The sequence below is a fragment of the Chironomus tepperi genome, unplaced genomic scaffold, assembly GCF_022539635.2.
Source record: "Chironomus tepperi strain 1889 unplaced genomic scaffold, CSIRO-AGI_Ctep_v1 contig_219, whole genome shotgun sequence".
Taxonomy (NCBI): Eukaryota; Metazoa; Arthropoda; class Insecta; order Diptera; family Chironomidae; genus Chironomus; species Chironomus tepperi.
The window spans coordinates 1,304,974-1,325,957 of NW_027226341.1; the positions used below are offsets into that span (position 1 = coordinate 1,304,974).

The 20,984-nt window shown below is 28.9% G+C and overlaps 7 protein-coding genes across 8 annotated transcripts; 3 read left to right on the forward strand and 4 right to left on the reverse strand.

Annotated features, from left to right (window-relative positions):
- Positions 1-50: 50 nt before the first annotated feature.
- Positions 51-1,436, forward strand: LOC139090821 (uncharacterized). 2 transcript variants are annotated; one of them, XM_070640654.1, is made up of 3 exons: positions 51-144; positions 255-1,084; positions 1,258-1,435. In XM_070640654.1, exons 2-3 carry the CDS (start codon positions 267-269, stop codon positions 1,304-1,306), a joined length of 867 nt encoding a protein of 288 aa, XP_070496755.1. In that variant the 5' UTR covers positions 51-144; positions 255-266; the 3' UTR covers positions 1,307-1,435. The 2 variants fall into 2 exon arrangements, with proteins under 2 accessions (XP_070496755.1, XP_070496753.1); XM_070640652.1 differs by having other exon boundaries at positions 54-140; positions 1,258-1,436.
- Positions 1,099-3,775, reverse strand: LOC139090822 (malectin-A). Its single transcript, XM_070640655.1, has one exon. The coding sequence runs from the start codon at positions 3,431-3,433 to the stop codon at positions 2,621-2,623; it is 813 nt and encodes a 270-aa protein (XP_070496756.1). The 5' UTR covers positions 3,434-3,775; the 3' UTR covers positions 1,099-2,620.
- Positions 3,776-4,227: 452 nt separating this feature from the next.
- On the reverse strand, positions 4,228-8,115 carry Ubc2 (ubiquitin conjugating enzyme 2). Its single transcript, XM_070640386.1, has 6 exons — positions 8,017-8,115; positions 6,452-6,835; positions 6,319-6,392; positions 6,103-6,250; positions 5,945-6,029; positions 4,228-5,856 (listed from the first exon to the last, which is right to left on the reverse strand). Exons 2-6 carry the CDS (start codon positions 6,720-6,722, stop codon positions 5,844-5,846), a joined length of 591 nt encoding a protein of 196 aa, XP_070496487.1. The 5' UTR covers positions 6,723-6,835; positions 8,017-8,115; the 3' UTR covers positions 4,228-5,843.
- Positions 8,116-8,319: 204 nt separating this feature from the next.
- Positions 8,320-9,929, forward strand: LOC139090608 (ribosome biogenesis protein WDR12 homolog). Its single transcript, XM_070640384.1, has 3 exons — positions 8,320-8,509; positions 8,572-9,506; positions 9,565-9,929. Exons 1-3 carry the CDS (start codon positions 8,439-8,441, stop codon positions 9,837-9,839), a joined length of 1,281 nt encoding a protein of 426 aa, XP_070496485.1. The 5' UTR covers positions 8,320-8,438; the 3' UTR covers positions 9,840-9,929.
- On the reverse strand, positions 9,836-11,382 carry ECSIT (evolutionarily conserved signaling intermediate in Toll pathway, mitochondrial). The gene is made up of 3 exons (XM_070640385.1): positions 10,821-11,382; positions 10,596-10,710; positions 9,836-10,537 (listed from the first exon to the last, which is right to left on the reverse strand). Exons 1-3 carry the CDS (start codon positions 11,266-11,268, stop codon positions 9,865-9,867), a joined length of 1,236 nt encoding a protein of 411 aa, XP_070496486.1. The 5' UTR covers positions 11,269-11,382; the 3' UTR covers positions 9,836-9,864.
- A 303-nt stretch (positions 11,383-11,685) lies between these two features.
- Positions 11,686-16,173, forward strand: bur (GMP synthase burgundy). The gene is made up of 10 exons (XM_070640488.1): positions 11,686-11,837; positions 12,337-12,447; positions 12,510-12,696; positions 12,751-12,868; positions 13,098-13,398; positions 13,474-13,570; positions 13,661-14,395; positions 14,465-14,694; positions 14,754-14,945; positions 15,008-16,173. The coding sequence occupies exons 1-10, from the start codon at positions 11,814-11,816 to the stop codon at positions 15,110-15,112; spliced, it is 2,100 nt and encodes a 699-aa protein (XP_070496589.1). The 5' UTR covers positions 11,686-11,813; the 3' UTR covers positions 15,113-16,173.
- Positions 16,174-16,191: 18 nt separating this feature from the next.
- On the reverse strand, positions 16,192-17,136 carry LOC139090691 (transmembrane protein 231). Its single transcript, XM_070640492.1, has one exon. The coding sequence runs from the start codon at positions 17,134-17,136 to the stop codon at positions 16,192-16,194; it is 945 nt and encodes a 314-aa protein (XP_070496593.1).
- Positions 17,137-20,984: the final 3,848 nt, after the last annotated feature.

Sequence of the window (20,984 nt, forward strand, 5' to 3'; positions counted from 1 at the left end):
TTTCTTTTACTTAATGTATTCATATGGTCATCTTCATTCATTCTTCAGTTCTCTTAATGACAAGTTGGCTGTTATTTGATTCGTGTGTAGTATTTATTTATAGAGTATTATCATTCTCATATATCTTCAGATTAAGTCTGGTAGGTCAGTATTTGTTTGATAACAAAATATCATGTGTATGAGACATTTTTTATTTGTTCAAAAAGTCCTTTACATATATTAAATGAGTCCCGTTAATTTTTCTGCTATTACAGAGTTCTTCAGTAATGTATCTTCAAATCTTTGTGCTGATTTTTCTAATTAGTTTTTCTGATGTTATTGCAAAAGAAAATGAATCAGATGCCAAGAAATCAGATTCTCGGACAATTTATGATCAACGTCAAACAGGAAAATATAATGTTCATGTGAACATAAAGGATGTACAATTCTTTAGTTTGAGCGACTCAATCAGTAGTCTTGGCGATTATGGTTCTTATGATTATGAAGAATATGGGCAAATAGATGGAGATGGTGATTATGATAATTCACATTTGACTGTAAATCCAATTTTTGCATTTCTTGGTACAGTTTCTAAGCCCACCAAACCATCGACAACCACTCAGTTAACGACTGAAAAAGCAGATTCGAGTACTATTATATCACAGGAATTAACATCATCTATTAATAAAGAAACGACAACGATGAAACAAGAAATAGAAACAACTGTAAAACAAGAGAACATCTCTAATTCTTTACTATCATCTCCAACGGCAAAACCGGCTTTGAGACCATTAAAAGTAAATGAATCGATTGATTACGAAGAAATTCCTGTAGAAGTCCAATATTATCGTGCTAATCAGCCTAAATTACCTTTGCCTTATGCATCATTATTACAAAATCATAATAGACACGCAATCAATCTTAAAAGGCACCGACAACCATCTGTAGTGCAGATATTGGATGGGAGACGTAATAATAATGTAAAAATCATAGAAAGTGATGATGATCAAGTACGAACAGTAAAAATATGTGGTAGAGGAGAATTTCGAGATAGTCATGGAAGATGTAGAATAAAAGCAAACGGCAGAAATCGTGTTCCCGGATTGTAAGTAAAATGAAGAAAGTAAACAGTGTTAATTAAGCAAGCATTTTATAATTTGGACGTAAAGTTAGGGGAATCGATGTACAATTATGAATATATTCTTCAATTTTTATACATTCTATTTATAATATATATTTATTAACGCCAATTACCTTCTTTCTTGCTTTTTTCTTTAGGCGTCGTGTATTTAATGCTCTTTCATCAATACTTCCAAAATCAAAGTAATTTTATAAATTCTTCATTCTTAATATTATTAGATATTTATTCAAACTTTATTTGTGTTTTATTATTATTACTTTTTTTTATCCACATGTATCCTTTTACACATTGTATGTACGTTAACTTTTTAACTAAGAAAAGTAAAATAAAAATTTACAATAAAAAATCATTTTTCTCATACTTTGTCTTTTTTACACGCTTTTATTTATGATCTAATGCTAGCTTTAATAAAACCTGGTTTAAAATTCAACAAAACTCAAAATTGAGAGACAAAATAATAAAAAATAATAAAAATAAAATAAAAACTGTTGTAAAAAATAACAGGGAATGGAAATTATGTTTCTGTAATTCACTGAATTATCACAATATAATCTACATGAAATATTATTAATAAAAAGAAATCATTTTCAAATGAAACGAAACAAAACATACAAAAAATGTTGAATCATAATTCAATGCGCATTTTTAAAAAACTTTATGGTTCACTTTGCACGGCTGACGGATTTTAATGACTAAATAAGAACTCAAAAATTGGAAGATCTACATATCTCATGTAAAAATATATTCTTAATTTTACAGATTCAAACTAATATTTGATTAAGAAAACTTTTCCGACAAGATTATTTTGAGATTTCTGTTTATAAGTGTACGATATAAATGCGTTTCAGTTTGACAGGTGATTTAGATAATAAATCCATATTAAGGAAAGCTAAGGATTGAAGTATGTCTCGTAAATGCAAGCTTTTTAAACATTTTCAATAATTTGTGAGGTCTTTAAAAACTTTTATATTATTATTAATGGACAGCCGTGGAAAGTGATTGCACTTTATGACATACTTTTAATATTTTCATTATTTCAACTTTACATGTTTGCATCTTTTACTTAATTTTAAGTACAGAACACACTGTTTAAATGCAATTAAAATTTCGGCAGTTTCTTAAGAAATTTAAGACATTACTTATCCATTACATTCTTTTAATTGCATTTAAATCTAAATTTCCTGTATGAAGTCTTCTTTTGTTCCTCATCCTTTTCTTTTTTTATTTAATTAACTTTAAACTACTCAAGAAGGGGGCCATCAAGAAAAAAGTTAAATTTAATCTAAAATATATTCTAAAGAAAGTAAAAAATGTTCATTGTGTTAGAAATTTGCACTGAATTCTATTTTAAAAAAGATGCGCCCGCCTTATCTATGGTTTTTCCATTTTATCTACATTTATTTAGATAATTAATAATATCAATCGAGACCAATTTAGGATATTCAGAAAAAGAGGATGGACAAAATATTTTTCTCTTTCATGTAACAAAGTTGTACTTCCTCAAAGCCTGCAAAGGCAGAATAAAAGAGGAATAAAGAGCACAATACCTACAAAAATGCTTATCATCAATTGATCGTCCATTGAATCATATGGAGATTCTGCTCTTGGACCACTTGTTTTTCTTGGTTTGGACATGACTGGCTTTTCTTCTTCAATAACGGGTGGTGTATTTTCTTCTATCGGTTCTGGATTCTCTAATAGTGGAGGTAATTTGGGAATATTGTTTATATCGCTGCCTTTGATTAATACAATTCCATTGATTTTAGGATTGTCACGATAATTTTTAAGAAACTCGACTCGCACTTTTCCTCCTCGTATTTCTGATTCTTCTTCCTTGTAATACAGTCTATTTCTCGATACGCTAAAATGAACATATTCATCATGTGCAACTCCTTTACCGACATTAGCAAAAATATCCAAATCAGATATGATTTTATGATCAGCATTTAGGACTACGTCGAAAACTTTGGCATTTGGTGAATTAAAGTAAACTTCACTAAATTTTAAAATCAACACATAATCGCCATCTCCAGCTAAAGGAACTTCATAGCCAAAAGTCGATGTGTGATATCTTTCCGTTTGATAAATAATTTCATCTGCTTGATTAGCACGTCCTATACTTGGTAAACTTTTACCGAAGTCTGATGCGGTTCCAACTTTTAAAGTATCTTGACTGTATTTTATTCCATTTGAATCGGTATGTTCCTCTCCCCCGCAATTTACAGCATATATTACTTTATATCCATAAGATTTTTGAATTACATATACGACTAAAAGTAATGTTAAAAGAGATATGTTTTTCCTTGTCATCATTTTTCTAGTGCCGACTTTCTTGCTTCTACTTTTAAGGTTAATATATTATTTATTTCCTAACTAAAACACTTTTATCTATCACTGTGCTATGCTTTTTCATAAATTTATATGCAGAATATTGAGTTAAAATTTCTTTCGTGTGCTATCAACTCAGTGACCAAGAATAAATTTTCAATTACGTGGTATTAAAAATTGCCGACAAGTTTAAACTACTGAATAACTTTTAGAAACTTGTACGTGTCGGATACTGGCAATTTTTACTTTATACTAAAACATTTTTCAATTAATTATTTAGAGTTTTTAATTTAACAACATTTCCGACAAATTTTTTTTCCACTCGTCCACGAATTTTGGGCAATTCTCTCAATTGTAAAATCAATTTTTTTTTGCTTTGTGTATATTGAATGACTAGTTAAATGTTAGATTCTTTCTTAAAATAACTCGAAAACGAATGAAAATTTTTTTGTGCAATTATATTTTAATTAAAATAACGTAAATTTATTGTAATTTGGTGAAAATAATTTTGAATGAAAAACAATTTGAGGAATTGCTTTCGCAGAAAAGCGTTGCTTTAATTCAGCGACGCTTTTTAAAAAGCTCAGATTTAAATATTTCTGACCGCTGAAATATGAAATTGATTTTAAAAATTTAAAAAATAAGAGCTTAAATTTTAAGAACTTTCACTGTTTTATTAATACACATTAATTTTCCATTTTTATGTATCTTTAAAGAAAAAACTTAAAATGATGTTCTCACAATTATTTTTAATCATTTAGTATTATTTTATACCACAATTAAATAATAAATGGGCTTTGCTTCCATCATTTATCATACTTTTATTCTGCGCTTTCAAGGATTTTTATTTAATATCTAAAAATTATTTATTAATCTCTACGTTTTTTTTTTTGCAATATGCCATTTTCATCGCAATACTTAACTATTTCTTCACAAACTTAGTATCAATTTTTTGAAATATTCTGCAGTCCTTTTTTATTACATTTTTATCCACTTATCCACGGATTTTTATCGACTTAATTTTTTTCTCATTAAATTAGTTTTAAATCGCAAACTTTCATCATTTTTATAAAAAATACATTTACTTTAAGTCATTACAAGTATGAACTAAAAAGTTTGTTTTTCGCACTTGAAATTTTCTCAATTAATGAGAGGAAAAATTAAAAATGTTATTAGCTGATGATCAAAGTTACTTCTATTCCTTTTCGTTAATCTTTTCTTTTAGTAATTATAATATAATGCTTGGAGAATCAATTATGAAGATAGTATTCTCTATGTCTGTTACATTTCTATCATGACGGTCAAAAATATAGTTATTTATAGTCGAGTTTCAAGTCAAAGCCAAAAAAACTTAAGAATCTACAAATATTGAAAAATTGTAGATCTTAAAAATTTTCTTGTGTCCTTTGCTGTCATACATGCTTGTAAATTTGTTCTAAGATGACCAAATAATCAAAAATTTCTCCAAACTGAAAACTTCTCTACTTAATTTATGAGAAACTTTCAGACAGAGCCAATTTTCCTTTTGACATGACATTTAATGCATACATTTAGAAATCTGTTGATTATTTGTGTTGCTTAGTTTAAATTTTAATTATAATTTATAAAGTAAAATTATGAATGATGAATTGAGGCGAAAATCACAAGACGAAATAAAATTTGTCGTTTATAATAAAAACTAAAGAAAAGTCATCATTCATAGGTAAAAAAATTGAATTATTAATGAAAATTATTCATTCTTATTAGTTTCACAATTCCTAGCTTGAATTATTCTCGCACAAATTCAGTGTATATAATCCAACATCACTCTCAAACAACAAAAGTTTCGCAATTGTTGTAAAGATGATAATTTAAGATCTAAATTCCAATTTGGATATGCAAGCATGGTTGGAAAAATGAACATACTTGAAATATCGCTCAGACGCAGTTGGTTGGCAACTTTATTAAAAATTTAAATCTTTTTAATTTGCTTTAAATCGCAAGGAAAATTCGTCAATTTATAATAGTTTATAGACGTTGTTTTACAATTCCAATAAAAATCATAATGGCTGAGAAAAATTAGTTTAACTTACTAGTTATGTTCAGATGAAAGTTTTTCTTATGTTTTCGATGATTAATAATTTTTATATTTTGGATATTGAGTGTTTGAGTGATTTTTTTTTTAATTTAATGAATTAATTCTTGTAATATTTGGAGACAAATCATTATAAATATTATTATATCCATTAAGAGTTGCTTTTTATGTAAGTTCTTATTTGTTGATATTATCATTTTTTTTTAATTTTCACCGTTACAGCATGGTTTTTTAAATACAATTTTTTACTTCAATTTTAAATTCAAATTCATTCATCTTCTTGTTATATTTTAATGGATGCGAGTTGACAATATTAGGAAATCACGTAGCATATCTGAAAAGTAAACATAAATGTGAATAGAAACATAAGTTATGTTAAAATTTAAAATTTTATAAACGCATAATAATTAAAATTTACATACCGTTTTGTCCAAAGACGTGCGATTCGATCATGTTCCTCCCTATTTTGTAAATATTGTGTAGCAATACTACCGACCAACGGATCAGCTGTAGAAAATAATATAGAAAGAAGAAGAACGGATTAGTATAATCGAATAATAGAAAAAATTTTAGCATGTACCTGGATTACAGTCTGTTAACAAAGAACAAATTGATAAGAGAACTTTTGATATTGTCAGTGCAGGTGACCAATTGTCCTTTAAAATATCCAAGCAAATAACGCCTTGACTATTTATATTGCAGTGATAAATCCTAGTTCTAAATAAAACCTGTTTATAAAAAGAGCAAAATTAGTAGAATTATAAGAACAATTTCATTATTTGAATCTGAATATTACCTTTGGAGGCTTAAATGGATATTCTGGTGGAAAATGTATATCCAGGAAAAACACACCGCCTTCATAAACAGAGCCTGAGAAAATTTTAAATAAGTTATCAAAGGTAATTTATAATAAATCATCATAAACTTGCCTGGCGGTCCTAAAATTGTCGAGACCCATTCATACAAATTGTCGCCTTTCGGTCCTGCTGAACAATTTGGTGGAGGATCAAGAGTTATTTCAGCTAGTTCCTTTTGCATGCGTTTAGCAGATGTTCCTAAAGCTTTAGAAATTTTTGGATTAGATTTTGTTTCTTTTGTTTCAGGCTTAGGCTCTGATGAGCTTGATGCACTAGTACCGCTTCCATTTCGTCTATTTCCACTTCCACTTGATCCTGAAGATCCGGCAGATGATGTCGACATTTTGTTTTTCTTTAAAAACCTTTTCTTCTTTTCCTTTTTTCCTCGAAAATGTTACAGCAACAATAATAGTATGTGCAATAATTGGAATTGGATAAACGGAGAACGAATTCTAACTGCGGACGATAAAGAGATAATAATTTTAAAAAATATATTTGTATGGTAAAAAACAGATGATATAATTTTTGTGTATAAAAAAGGAAGCAAAAAGGAAAAACGAAATAAAAATTAATCATCTGCTGATGACAGTGCTTATTCATTCGTTTATTGAACTCGCCGTCGTCTTTTATTTCCATTCCTCTCTTTTGCTTTCATTAACCAACCGTTCACATGCAAAGTCGCAAAAGGATTTTTGTTTTCCATTCTTTAAGTGTTGTTAAACTTTTCAAAAAAAAAAAGTCGAGATTTTATATCTATTGTAGTCATTTACAATTTTAGGACGGAATCTATTTTATTTTAGCCAAAGAGTAGTGATAAGAAATTTATGTCAATTTTAATCAACTTTGTGCTTTTAACCATTGTATGTGAACAATATTTTCACTCTGAATGAGCTACTAATTGGAAAAGAACATTTTAACGTCGCAACCTAGAGAGGTTGTTGATTTATGGTACTTTTTGCAACAATGTTAGCATAAAAATTAGCATATCTTTTGAAACAGTAACGAATCACTATCAGAATTTAATTTTTTAGTGAGTTCTATTCGTTTATAATAAATAAAGACTAGGAAATAGTCTAAAAATATTATTAACTATTTGTGTGTTCTGTCAGAATATCAAGAAGACTCGATACAAAGAAAAAAATCCTGATTTAACTGAAAACTCCATTTCTATATTTTTTGTTAGAAGAATATCTTTGGATATTCATTTTAGTCAATTTTACTTGGAGCAGATGATATGAAAGTTTAATTAAGCTATAAAAAGCATAATGAAACTGATTTAAAATAGGTGTTTAAACAATTGGGAACATCGGAAAAATTAATTCTTGAAAGTGACGAATTTTCGGATCGAGCCTTTTCGCCATTTTGAAGACGTTTTTTTAAGTTTTTTCTCATTCAAATTAAACGTTTAATTCAATTAATCTCTTTATCTGATGTTATTTAATAGAATCAGCATTACATATTCTGCATTAAAGTAACAAATTATTTATGATTGATTGAGATTTAGTTAAATTTTCTCATTAGACCCATCTCAAGAAATTATGGAAAATTTTAAAACACTTAAAAAACGTCTAATATGTATTTAATAGATATCTTTTGACTTTTCACCAAAAGATCAATTCAATTTAATAATATTTTACCTTTTTAATTATAAATTCTCACTAGTATTTCACTAATTTATTTTAATATGTCTAGGACTAAAAATTTTAATCGGTGTCGCAGAGTGAGCGAAATGGAAACAATCAAAGCAACGCTTTAAAGCTTAAAATTTGAATTTTATGTACGTTATTTAACATAAAATTAAAAGTCTAAAATTATTCGAAATTAATTAAATATCAAATGATTCTTTAACATTTTGACATATAATTAAAACATCTATTCGTGCAAATTCTTAATTATACAATTTAAGTTGATTTTAAAACATTTCTCCCAATCAGTGTTGTTGCTTTTTTTGCAAGTTAAAAACAATAACAAAGTTTGTTAATAATTCATCGCAATAATTAATTAAAAATTTTGAATTACAAGAGGTTTAATTGACAAAATAAGTTTGTTAATTCCCAAAATGGCTTCGAAGTCAACCGGAAAAGATGAGGAACAACAAATACAGATTCATTTAATCACAAAACAGACTCAGTAAGAGATGCTTGATTTTTTATAGGTTATATTAATAAAAATTATTTAATATTGCTTTATAGATTTGCTGTTCCCAACACACCATATACGATTCCATCGAATGTTACTGTAGTAGAATTGAACAATCTAGTTAATACCATCCTTCAAGAGAGCCAAAATGAAATGTTTACATCCGAAGTTGTGTTCGACTTTCTTGTCAGAGGAGAATTTTTGAAAACAACTTTATTGAAACATTTAAAAGACAGTGACATATCATTTGAAGATGTTATAGACGTAGAGTATGTTGAAAGATTTCCAGCACCGGAAATTCTTGATTGCTTGTTACATGACGATTGGGTCTCTGCTGTTCAAACGTGCGGTGATTTAATTCTTACAGGCAGTTACGATAACTCAGTAAATGTATGGAACATGAAAGGAGAGCATAAGTTAACTTTAAGTGGACACGAAGCACCTGTAAAAGGAGTTGGTTGGATTTCACTGAATGAGGACAACGGAACTGCAGTTTTTGCTAGTGGATCTAAAGATCAGACAGTCATGATTTGGGAATATAATATTAATAATAATAAAGCAAGCTGTATTTTTATTTGCAAAGGCCACGAGCGAGCTGTAGAATGTCTATCGATTTCACCAAATAGTAAATTTATTGCGTCAGGAGGATGGGATAACTTTTTAAAAATTTGGTCCGCATCAACATTAGACGATTCTCATGGTTCAAGTAAGAAGATGAAGTCTGAGGAGACAAATGTACGAACGCCGCAAACGACATTAGAAGGTCATCGTGAGGCTATATCCTCAATTCAATGGATTGACAATTCGACTATTTTAACATCTTCATGGGATCATACAATGAAAATTTGGGATTTAGAAATGAAAGCCTTGAAAAATGAAATTCCTGCAAACAAATCAATATTTGAAGTAAGTCATTCACCATTAAACGGAATGATCATTGCCGCATCTGCCGATAAGAATCTTCGTCTCTTTGATCCACGCTCAAACCGTAAGTTCAATTACTAACTATTATTCTTTTATCAACTAACGTGTTTCTTAATTTACAGAAGGAACGATTGTGAAGAGCACTTATCTTGGTCACAATCAGTGGGTTTCGTCTGTCAAATGGTCAAAAACCGAAGAGTTTCTTTTCATCTCTGGTTCATATGATAATGCTGTAAAACTGTGGGATTATCGAAGTCCAAAAGCACCTCTTTTTGATTTAATTGGTCATGAGGATAAAGTAATGGCCGTTGATTGGTCTAATCCGAAATATATGGTTTCCGGTGGTTCAGACAACTCTTTGAGAATTTTTAAATCTAAAAAAGTTTTAGAGGAATAAAAATTTGGAGATACGAAAATAAAAGTTAATTTTTATTATCCTCATTACTATCATTTTCACTATCTGTTTTAACTGTTGGTTCTTTTGACTGAATAACTACTTCTCGGTCTGTTGGTGATATAAATTTAAATAAAACTAAAAGATCCGCTAAACTAGGATTTCCGTGTTTTTCTAGCAATCGAATCCAGGATAATAATGAATCTTTTGATGAAACTCCAGTACAACATACTGCATAAATAGTTCCATCTTTTTGTTCATGGACGGATCGAAGAATAGCGACTTTATTTTTCTTTTGTTTAACTTTACCCAAAGAGAATATTGGTACATCAATGTCACTGACATCATCTACTTCAATGTCATCGTTATATTCTATGTAATTTTTCGGGGCTTCACTTCTAAGTATGAAATAACTTATGCATCGATATCTAAGCCAAATATTAAATGGTCCTTCAATAAATAGGCCAATTTTCTTATCATGTTTCTTTAACAAATCTTGTTGGACTACACTTTGACCGCTTACTATCCAAGTATCTTCTATTGAGCTTTCTACATCTTTTGTATGAAATACACTAATTTTTGATTGTAAATCAACAGAACACATTCTTTCAACTGCTAACATTGCTAATTCAAAAGCATCATTTGGTGGAGGATTTGGAACCATCCATGGTGAAAGATTTTTAAATTTAGGCATCCAGTACCTGAAACGATTAATTGTAATTGTTGATGAAGTAATCACCGAAATATTTTGAATCTTACATCATTCTCCAGAATTTCCTGACAGGAAATCCTCTGCGTCCAAAAACGTTAATTAACATGTCTTCCATTTCATAATCAGGTATAACACCATTATCCTCCATCTGATCGAGTAAATCTATAACAAATTAAGAATCGTTAACTTTTTTATTTTAGAAACTCTTTTCGTTCGTTTAGCTGGAAATTATTTTTGCTGAAGTAACTCGATAAGAACAATTATATTTTTACCAATTATGCACTGTTGCTGTTTCGGATAATGCTGAAATTCGACTTGAAATAAATTAGTGGGTATGAATTTCCCTTTTGGCATAACTTCAATAAGTTTTTTGTACACCTGAAGATCCCGTTGAATTCCATATTCTTTCATACTTTTAAGTGCTGCATAAATAAATTCAGTATGATTTCTTCGGTTAATGTCTTTATTAATAAAGATATCTATCATTTCAAGAAACGAATCTTTGTTCTTATGTTCTACACATTCAAATGCTCCTTTAAGGATCAAACTTCGTTTTGCAAAAAATTCATGTTGCCGTTCTCGTTTTTCCCTATTACTTTCATAATTCTTCTCTTCCTCCGTTTTTTCATTATTTGAACAAAGTCTTTTAGGTTGGTTATAAGCATAAAACTTTATCCTGTTATTAACTAATGACATTACACAATTCCTACATCGAATCATTTTCTTTTTGTATGATTTTTCTCTAAAAATTTAATTTTTTTTAAAAAATTTTTTGCCACTTATTACATTTGTTTATATTCTGATAGGAATCGTTCACTTGTTCCGTTGCATAAAAAAGAAATAACTTTCGCTATCAAATTTTTTTAAAAAAAACAAACGACTCCATAAGGTAACGCTTCAAAATGTTTATGTCAAAGCAACACTTTAAATTGATATTATTGCTTAGTTTTGTTGCTGAAATTTAAAAAAATAATAAAAAATTATTTAAAAATTTAAGAGAATAACATCTTTGCAACAAGAAAGTCTAGTTCCATTTAAGTAAATTAACTTTAGAAGGTAATTATTAGTGTAAAGGCTTTCGAGTTTAAGTGTGAAATGTACAAATATTTTTGAATCGGAATTTTCATTCGAAACTACAAAAAAAGAAGAATAAGAATTGGAAAAATTGATGTGAACAAAAAAGAAGATATTTAAAATCTAGGAAAAATAACTATTTAAGCTGAATAAGAGCAAATATAAATAAACATATATTGTCGAAACAATTAATGTTCTTACGAGTGTTTTGGAGTGTAAATTGACTTTTGTACTGTATAACAAACATGATTAATTAAAAGATTTTAACTAGTGTCGCAAAAAAAGATTTTGTCTAAAATTTTCCATTTTCCTTTGTTTCGTGAAACGAAGAAAAACTTGAGAAAACATAATTTAATGCTAAATTACATTATTGCTTATGCTTCAACACATTTGTAATTACTTTAAATCGCTATTTACTAGATAACTATATGAAAAATTCTAACCTAGAAATAAAGAAAATATATACAATAGATTTTTATATATCCATCCCTAAAATCTGTTATCCTAGCAAATAATTTGCATATCATTGGCATTATTTTGAACGGTCCTTCATCAAAATCATTTTCATGCTTTAATGTCATTTTGTGAGACAAAAACAATCTATAAAATTATTGTCCATCGTAAGTCATAGTTATTACTAAGCTATTCCCTACTATAACATTAATTAAGGACTTTCAATCATATAAGTATATATTAATTAGATCTAATCCTTAGTGCTGTAACGTGGAACAAAAAATGAATTCAGTCAAATCATCAATTGCTGAAAATGGTAGCTTGTCAAATGATCGTATTATTATATTGGATGCTGGAGCACAGTATGGAAAAGTATGTATTACTAAATAAACTAAAATTGGTTGTTATTTATTAAAAATGAAACATTCTCCTAGGTCATTGATAGAAAAGTAAGAGAATTGTCAATTGAGTCAGAGATTTTACCACTCGCAACAACAGCTCAATACATAAAGGAGCAAGGATTTAAAGCTATCATAATTTCTGGCGGGCCATCATCTGTTTATGATATTAATGCTCCAAAATACGATCCCGATATTTTCAAATTAGGATTACCAATTTTAGGTAAGCATTTTAATTTATTGCTGTCAAGAATTATCTAATGTTCCAATTTTATAGGAATTTGTTATGGTCTTCAAATAATCAATAAGGAATTTGGCGGCACCGTACGCAAGAAGGAGATCAGAGAAGACGGACAAATGATTGTTCAAGTTGATACGGAATGCCCTCTTTTTAGGTGAATATTACTAAAGACAAATTAATCAATTACGGAGGAAAAAGAAGGGAAATGTCATAAAGTTGAATATACTTTTCCCGATACATTCCTCCAATATTAAAAATTTGCTGTAACGAACACCTTTCCTATCTCATTTACAAGACTCAATGATGGAAAGCTACATGTTTCAGTACATTTAAATTTTCTTTTCAACAAACTTTAATTCACGACTTTTTTTTGTATTTTTTAGTGGTCTTCAAAGTTCACAAACAGTGCTTCTAACTCATGGAGATTCAATTGAACGCGTTTGTGATAAATTCAAAATTTGTGCTACCAGTTCGTCTGACATCATTGCTGGAATTTACAACGAACAAGCGAGAATTTATGGTGTTCAATTTCATCCTGAAGTTGATTTAACTTTGGAAGGAAAGAAAATTCTCAGCAAATTTCTCCTTGACGTTGCAAGACTTACTCCAAGCTTTACAATCAATTGTCGAAAAGAAGAATGTATTCGTTATATCCGCGAAAAAGTTGGCAATAATAAAGTTCTGGTAAGTTTTCTTTAACAACTTTTCGGGTTCGGATAGTTAATTTACTATTTTCATTTTTAATGACGAATTTTTCAGCTCCTATGCAGTGGAGGAGTTGATTCGACTGTTTGCGCAGCTCTCCTGAGGGTTGCTTTGCAGCCCAGTCAAATTTTAGCCGTTCATATTGATAATGGTAACAACGAAAATCATTCCTTTTCATTTATTATTGTATTCATCAATTTTTTATTTTTATTTATATTTAAACAATGAAATGAAAACAAAGGTTTTATGCGTAAGAATGAGTCAGATATAGTGGAATCGTCACTAAAAGGCATCGGAGTGAATTTAATAGTTAAAAGAGCATTTCATCAGTTTATAAAAGGCACAACGACAGTAAAATTGCCCGGATCTCTTTATACAACAGAGACACCACTTTTGAGTATGACTTTAAATCCCGAAGATAAGAGAAAGATCATTGGCGATGTATTTATTAAAGTCTCGAACGAAGTTTTACGAGAATTAAAGATGAAACCCGAAGATGTTTTCCTTGCACAAGGGACTTTAAGACCAGATTTAATTGAATCTGCTTCATCTTTAGTAAGTACAAAAGCTGATACAATTAAAACTCATCATAACGATACAGAATTGGTGCGAAAGTTGCGTGATGAAGGACGAGTTGTTGAACCTCTTAAAGACTTTCATAAAGATGAAGTTAGAAAGTTAGGATATGATCTTCAATTGCCTAAACAATTAGTTGAGCGTCATCCTTTTCCTGGACCAGGATTAGCTATTAGAATATTATGCGCAGATGACGCATATATTGAGAAAGATTTTAGTGAGACACAAGTTGTGGTTAAAGTTATTGTTGACTATCAAAACAAGCTCAAAAAGAATCATGCACTCCTGAATCGCGTATCAGGCGTGACCACAAAGGAAGAACAAGATGAATTGTGTAGAATTTCCAGCAGCATTGAGTTATCTGCAACTGTTTTGCCAATCAGAAGCGTGGGAGTCCAAGGTTGATTCAAAGAGATTTATTTTAAATGATCTTCAAACAAATCTAATAATTGTATCTTTAAATTTTTAGGTGATAAACGAACTTATAGTTATGTTGTGGGACTTTCAAGTGACACACAACCAAATTGGCAAGACATGATATTTCTAGCTAAATTAATCCCTAGAATTTTACACAACATTAATAGAGTATGCTTCATATTTGGTTCACCTGTTACGTATCAGATTACAGATGTAACTCATACATTCTTAAGCAAATACACCATTGGTCAAGTACGGCAAGCTGATCACATTGTCAATACTGTAAGTTGCTATAAAGTTTAGTTATTAATGAAGTGTAATTAATTAATGTCGTCTATTAGATTCTCAGCGAGTGTAATTTGATGGACGGAATATCACAAATGCCTGTTATTTTAGTTCCTTTACATTTTGATCGAGATCCCGTTGATCGTAAGCCTTCAGCACAGAGATCAATTGTCCTAAGACCATTCATAACTAACGATTTTATGACTGGCGTTCCCGTCGTTCCTGGAAGTGAGCAAATGCCAATACATGTAAGTTGAATGCTACTCAAATTTAAAATGATAAAACTAATCGACTTAATGTCTTTTTTCAGGCTATCGAAAGAATTGTAAATGAAATTCTAGCAAAAGTGCAGGGCATTTCACGAATCATGTATGATTTGACAAGCAAACCACCTGGAACAACAGAATGGGAGTGAATTAACTGAAACTTAGATTAAGATATAAAATATGAACGAGGAGGATGAAACAATTAAATAATCGTTGCATAATAATTAAACAAAAATTTATATTTTTAATTGTTGAATGTGCTCGGAGATTTTTAGAAGTACAGCAAAAGACGACGAAACAAAAAAAACAAAAAAAGATTAATAAGAAAAAAAAATTAAATCACAGAAAAGCCTCTAACATTATTGAAAGCCATTTAATAATATTGAGATATAGATTTTTGATAGGAAATGAAAAACAAGCAACAAAATTTTATAAACATTTTTGTCAAATTTTTCCGCAACACTTTTTGATTATTTTTCTTTTTTATCGTCTTAAAATAAAGAACTAGTAAAAACATGATCATTTTTGACCGACGAATACGCATTTTCCTAAACACAATCAGCAAATGATTAGTGACTTCGATACTAGTTCAGGCTCTGAAAGAAAAAAAAAAAAAAAATTAGGTGAAACAAATAAGCGCATGTAAAGTGCGATAGATAACGTCCGGCTTCTGGGAAAATGCGCTAAAATTGTAATTTATTGTAATGAAAATTGCGCTTTTAAAAAAGAAAACAAAGTGTATAAAACAATATAAAGGAAAAAATCTTTAAGCATCTCTAGCATTAAATTTATTAAAGAAACTACTATTAATGTGAACAGAAATCTATGAAAGAATTGCAAAAACAAAAAATAGCAAAAATAATGAATTTTTAGACTATGAACAAACAGTTTTGATTTTTAAATTTCATAGATAAAAAAATACAGTTTGTAGCACCTCTGATATAAAAAAAAATATTACCTGGAAAATTAAACAATATGCATAACAATTGAATAATACCCTTGATTCTTACATCAAATATATATTTATTTCCTTTATGTTTTATTATTACTACATTATTTTTCTCCGTCAAATTATAAAAACTAAAATTGTTCACGCAGATACACACTTATATACAAAACGGAATGATCGAGGAATTTTCGTTTTATTTTTTAATACTATTAAAAAAGTAAATAATAAAGGAAATGAGACAGTGAAAATTTTTAATATTAATCATTTGTCGTTTTTGCGTTAAAATTCCTTATCCTTAATATAGTTCTTTCGTCGAGTGATTATTAGACGATTTTCAAAAATATAATTTAAGATATAGTTTTCAATAGCTATAGCTATTATAAAAATTGATAGAAACTGCATCCAAAAGCTCATCAACTTTTGCCAAAATGACTTTTGATAGCGTATAGCTAATTCTGGAATTTTGACATTAACTTTAATTGTTGTTTTTTCATCACTAAATTGCTCATAGTCAGTTGTAGTTTCCTTAAAATTAAAATGCATTAGATTATGCTCGAGATGTTCACGAATTGATGACAATCGAAATTCCTCTAAGTTTGTTTGATTTTCATTTAAAACTTCATAAAAGAAATGAGACTTGACATTTCTGAGAAAAAATGGACACACTACTGATTGAATTTGAGATACATCGAGATTTCCAGAAATTGAAATTTTCCGATTGTAGAAATTTTCACTCAACTTTTTCTTCAAGATGACTGCGGTAGGAATTCTAAATTCACATTGATTTCCAATTCTTGCATCTAGGAATAATACAACTGAGACCGATTTGATTCCGTAATTATTGATTGTATTAAATTCAAATTTGAAATTCAATTCATCTATAGTTCCATCATAATTCAAATCTTTTTCACTTATTTGAATTTTTGAGCATTTCTTACTCTCATTAAATTGATTTAAGGCATCAAATGAGCTACACAAAATATTTTTTCCAGTTTCATTGTCGATTGAATTTTCAGCAATTAGGATGTATTTGTATTGAAATTTTACAACTGGTTGTTCAAATGTCACAAAGTGACTTTCCGTACTGTTTAATTTCAAAATGATTATTATTGGAACAACAAATGCACCGATTAATGCTATCAATTTTATCAAGGTTGCAAATGAGCATAGGTGATGCTGATAATCAATAAATGAATATTTTCGATGCAAACTAATTAATCCCATTTTTCCAACTTTCGAAAATTTCACTTTAAGTTTGTTAATGCAAACAACTTGTTGTTGCCAGGCAACAATGTCATGTGTCCAACGAATAAATAGGGTTGGGGTTCATGTTTTGTATTCAATGCCAGTAATACTTTCAACATCGCTAATTTTAATTTTTAGAAAATTAACCCAAAAAACATTTATTTAAATGTCTTCAATTTAATTCTTAATGACTGATCTTTAATCTTAAGGACGCATAGTATGAAAAAAATTTGAATGTTTTGGTCATGAGTTTTAATGGTTTTTCTCAATATTCAACTATACAGCAATTAATTTAAAGATGAACGTGGGGTGAATTTCGGTTCTAGCAATTTTTTTACCACCTCGAGATTTAGAGATACTTATTTGATGGTAATTAACGCAAAACTGCAAATAAAATATATCCTCTCGCCTTTTTATTGTTATGGTCGATTGTGACCGTTTTTTCAAAAACAAAATATCTAAATTTAGCGATTAATTTGATTCTTAAGAAATTTTGTGACTATCAAGAGACACATTATCGGAATTAATTACCATTCTATTGCATCTTATTTTTTTTAATTATATTTTTATTATTCTACTCCCTTTATTACTGGGTAAGTACATTTTCTAATTGAACTATACATTCATTTCTATATATGTATAATTTTTGAGTATTAAAAGATCAGAAAATACATACAATAAAATAAAATATGAGTCGAGGAGGCTCGGTGGCTCAGGAGAAACCTTTTCACATGTCCTTTTTCGAATCATATGCAGTGAAAATGCTGTTAACAGCCTTTCTTTGTAGTCAAAGGACAATAACTTCGACTATAGCGTCAAAAGAGTTGTTCTGATTCCAAAATAAACTGTAGATGACTGAGTGGAAACAGTTCAGCGTAAAGGTTTTTTTTCTTTGATATTTGAGCTTCTCGAAGAAGACCAAAGAATTCCTGGATTGGATGTGTAGCTTAAGTCCTTAACATTCCGAACTGGCAGAAGTTCTTGAACGGTAGGACTGGCATTAATTTTATATTATAATCCTTCATTTTCAAAAAATCTTGCTCGGACGCTAGCTACTATAATTTATTAATTTTGACTATTCTCAGGTATGAGAAGAATTAAAAATTGAAATCCAATTAAGCATGAAATTATTGAATAAAAAAACCAACAAAAATATTAATTTAATTTAATAACTTTAACAAGCGTTAAATCTGTTTTACTGTCATACTGTCATTGATGACGATATGTTTTCTTCTTGTTTCATATTTAAAGATATAAATATACTAAAAACGAGCACAAGAAATGTTGTGAATGGATTTTTTGTGTGTGAAGGTGTTATTGTGTGTCGTTTATCAGCTGGATTCCAATTATTTATTGGAATGGCATTTTTTGTTGTAAATTAAATCAGGCGAGAAGATAAATTAATCAAATTGTAAAGTCACGATTGCTTCACACTTTTTCATTTCTTCCCTTTATTTTTCATTTCTGAATTCCATTCAATAAATAATAACATTTTATTGCTCAATTATTTTTCATTTTTATATTCAGAATTTCTGAGGTGGTCTCTCGCGCTCTCTACATGATTATTTGTCATAACTATAAAGAAAAGAATGAGTATAAAATCCTTTCACGAAATTCTTTTGAAATTCTTTATTTTTTATTTCTCAAAAATTTTTATTTGTTAATCACCAAGGGATTTCTGGTTTAAATCATAAAAGCATCACCTACGCAAAGCCTATCCTTTCCATTGTAATTTTCAATGATACTTAATTTAATCAATTTTATTGAATATTGATGATCTCATATATCGCTTCGATGACTTTACGTTACTTATGATGACAAATACTTATTAGCTATGAATTTGTTCATTTTATTTAACTTCAAAAGATATACCAAAAACTAGAAAAAACCATAAATTTCCTCCACAAATTCGTGTACTGATTGAATCATAACATGATTTTTTAATTAATTATATTAAGTCCCACAAGAACAATATTATAAAGGATAATAAATTATAAAAATGTCCCCTACACATACAGTAAATTTAAAAATCCTTTAGCAAGCAAATTTTCAAACCAACAAATTTTTTATTGATGCCCTGAACCCTCACGAAATTGAAATTTTATAGTAGAAAAAAATATTATATTTTGACACCATATTGTAATTATTGCTGCAAAATTTACATAATCTACTTATGGTCTTTTCATGCTTTTTAAGATTTTACAGACACATACCATACACACAAATAGATAGATAGATAGATAGATAAAGAGAAGTAGGAGTAGATTGATATGATATTTGTTTGTGCTTATAAATTGTTTGTTATTTTTCTCCCCTTACTTTCAACAGATAGATATTTACATTCTGTTGTTGCTGTTAGGATGAAAAGATGAAAAATAAATAAACATTTAGTATACACATTTGACACTGATTTTGGCTAAATAGATCATCATATTAAAAAATAGAGGGTTGGTGCATGTAAAGTAGTCAAGTTATATCTCAATATTGTTGCAAAAAGTAAATAGAATGGGATGGAAACATGAATGAGAAATGTGTAAAAACAATTTATTTTTCCAAATGATACGACACATGTAGTAAGTAAGCATGAAAAATCTGTTTTGTCTCTTATTTTCCTTTTTTTCCTTCTTTTTTTTTTGTTCATCCTAGAAAATGGCAAATTGACTTTTCCTCGAATGTGATATTCACTCAGCTCTTCTTTCATGATAAAGTTTGTGACATGTGAAGCATTGAAAGGCACTGTAGGATTGTGAAATTGGAATTTTATTCAATTGTATTTTCTGTTTTTCTCATTTTGGAAAAGTTTTATTAACATTCAACCAGAGAAATTGGAGTCAATAAAGAATGATGAGATTGTTGAATTATGTTATTTTTGTGTAATATCTTTGACATGGCTACATTATTAATGATTCTATGTGTGTAATATTTCTAGAATGGTATGTAACAACATGATGATATTGAATTTGAAAATTATTAATTTTATTCATCACATCGCATAACTCATGAAGCATTTTCATCAAAATATTTTTTTATATTAAAACTAACTCAAAAATATGTCACCACTTTAGGTACCCATTATGGTGTTGTTGTTGGAAAAAGACACATTTTTAAATGAAATATATGGAAAATGAATGCTTTTATTTCAACACAAATTGTCTACATATTTGATATTTCTGCCTCTTAGAGATGACATTACTAAATTTAATAATATCCTTTTCTGTTCTCATTCTACATCATCATTCCAATTGAACATTTTATTTCACATTTCTAGCTCTTTGCTCTCTTGTGCGACATACTGTTAAAAACATTCATGAAGACGAGGATATTTTACGCACTAAAATAAAATTAAAATGAATAACAAAATTTTAATGTTATTGCTTTGCACTATGAATCATATAATGATATCACTGGTTTCGCATATGTTGCTACTTTTGAAATTTTAGAAAGTTTTCAAGCGGATAATTATGTTGATTTTGTGGCTTCTTAACCCTTCAAAGGAGCATGGCTTTTATGAAACTGATGGAGTCAAATTATACTATGGATCGAGAGATTAGATCCTTCTGAGTTTATTATATTTGAATTTTGTTCCTATTTTATGAAAATAAACACTTTTGTAACTTTTGTTCAGTAATGCTTATAAAATCCGTCGTGTGAGTCGTAAGGTCAAATTAAAGAAAAGTTTAAAGAGTTACAGTTGGCAGAAATTATTCCAATTAACAATGGTGAGTTCTTTCTACCGCAAATTTACTTTTTTTTCGATTGATCAATAGAGATTTAGTGACTTTATACATATGTAGTTGTCTGTGATTGCCATCGAGTCAATTTATCTC

What these genes read in the sequence shown, in the direction of transcription:
- LOC139090822 (XM_070640655.1), bottom strand. Translation starts at nt 3,433, where the DNA reads ATGATGACAAGGAAAAACATATCTCTTTTAACATTACTTTTAGTCGTA.
- bur (XM_070640488.1), top strand. Translation starts at nt 11,814, where the DNA reads ATGTTCTTACGAGTGTTTTGGAGT. An exon ending in TCTTACGAGTGTTTTGGAGT is followed by an intron (nt 11,838 to 12,336) that starts GTAAATTGACTT and finishes TCTAATCCTTAG; the next exon opens with TGCTGTAACGTGGAACAAAA. An exon ending in GTGAGCAAATGCCAATACAT is followed by an intron (nt 14,946 to 15,007) that starts GTAAGTTGAATG and finishes GTCTTTTTTCAG; the next exon opens with GCTATCGAAAGAATTGTAAA.
- Ubc2 (XM_070640386.1), bottom strand. Translation starts at nt 6,722, where the DNA reads ATGTCGACATCATCTGCCGGATCTTCAGGATCAAGTGGAAGTGGAAAT. An exon ending in GACAATTTTAGGACCGCCAG is followed by an intron (nt 6,393 to 6,451) that starts GCAAGTTTATGA and finishes AAATTTTCTCAG; the next exon opens with GCTCTGTTTATGAAGGCGGT. An exon ending in GTTAACAGACTGTAATCCAG is followed by an intron (nt 6,030 to 6,102) that starts GTACATGCTAAA and finishes TATTTTCTACAG; the next exon opens with CTGATCCGTTGGTCGGTAGT.
- LOC139090691 (XM_070640492.1), bottom strand. Translation starts at nt 17,136, where the DNA reads ATGGGATTAATTAGTTTGCATCGAAAATATTCATTTATTGATTATCAG.
- ECSIT (XM_070640385.1), bottom strand. Translation starts at nt 11,268, where the DNA reads ATGATTCGATGTAGGAATTGTGTAATGTCATTAGTTAATAACAGGATA. An exon ending in ACAGCAACAGTGCATAATTG is followed by an intron (nt 10,711 to 10,820) that starts GTAAAAATATAA and finishes AATTTGTTATAG; the next exon opens with ATTTACTCGATCAGATGGAG. An exon ending in AGGAAATTCTGGAGAATGAT is followed by an intron (nt 10,538 to 10,595) that starts GTAAGATTCAAA and finishes TAATCGTTTCAG; the next exon opens with GTACTGGATGCCTAAATTTA.
- LOC139090608 (XM_070640384.1), top strand. Translation starts at nt 8,439, where the DNA reads ATGGCTTCGAAGTCAACCGGAAAAGATGAGGAACAACAAATACAGATT. An exon ending in TTAATCACAAAACAGACTCA is followed by an intron (nt 8,510 to 8,571) that starts GTAAGAGATGCT and finishes ATTGCTTTATAG; the next exon opens with ATTTGCTGTTCCCAACACAC. An exon ending in CTTTGATCCACGCTCAAACC is followed by an intron (nt 9,507 to 9,564) that starts GTAAGTTCAATT and finishes CTTAATTTACAG; the next exon opens with AAGGAACGATTGTGAAGAGC.
- LOC139090821 (XM_070640652.1), top strand. Translation starts at nt 57, where the DNA reads ATGACAAGTTGGCTGTTATTTGATTCGTGTGTAGTATTTATTTATAGA. An exon ending in ATATCTTCAGATTAAGTCTG is followed by an intron (nt 141 to 254) that starts GTAGGTCAGTAT and finishes CTGCTATTACAG; the next exon opens with AGTTCTTCAGTAATGTATCT. An exon ending in AGAAATCGTGTTCCCGGATT is followed by an intron (nt 1,085 to 1,257) that starts GTAAGTAAAATG and finishes TTTTTTCTTTAG; the next exon opens with GCGTCGTGTATTTAATGCTC.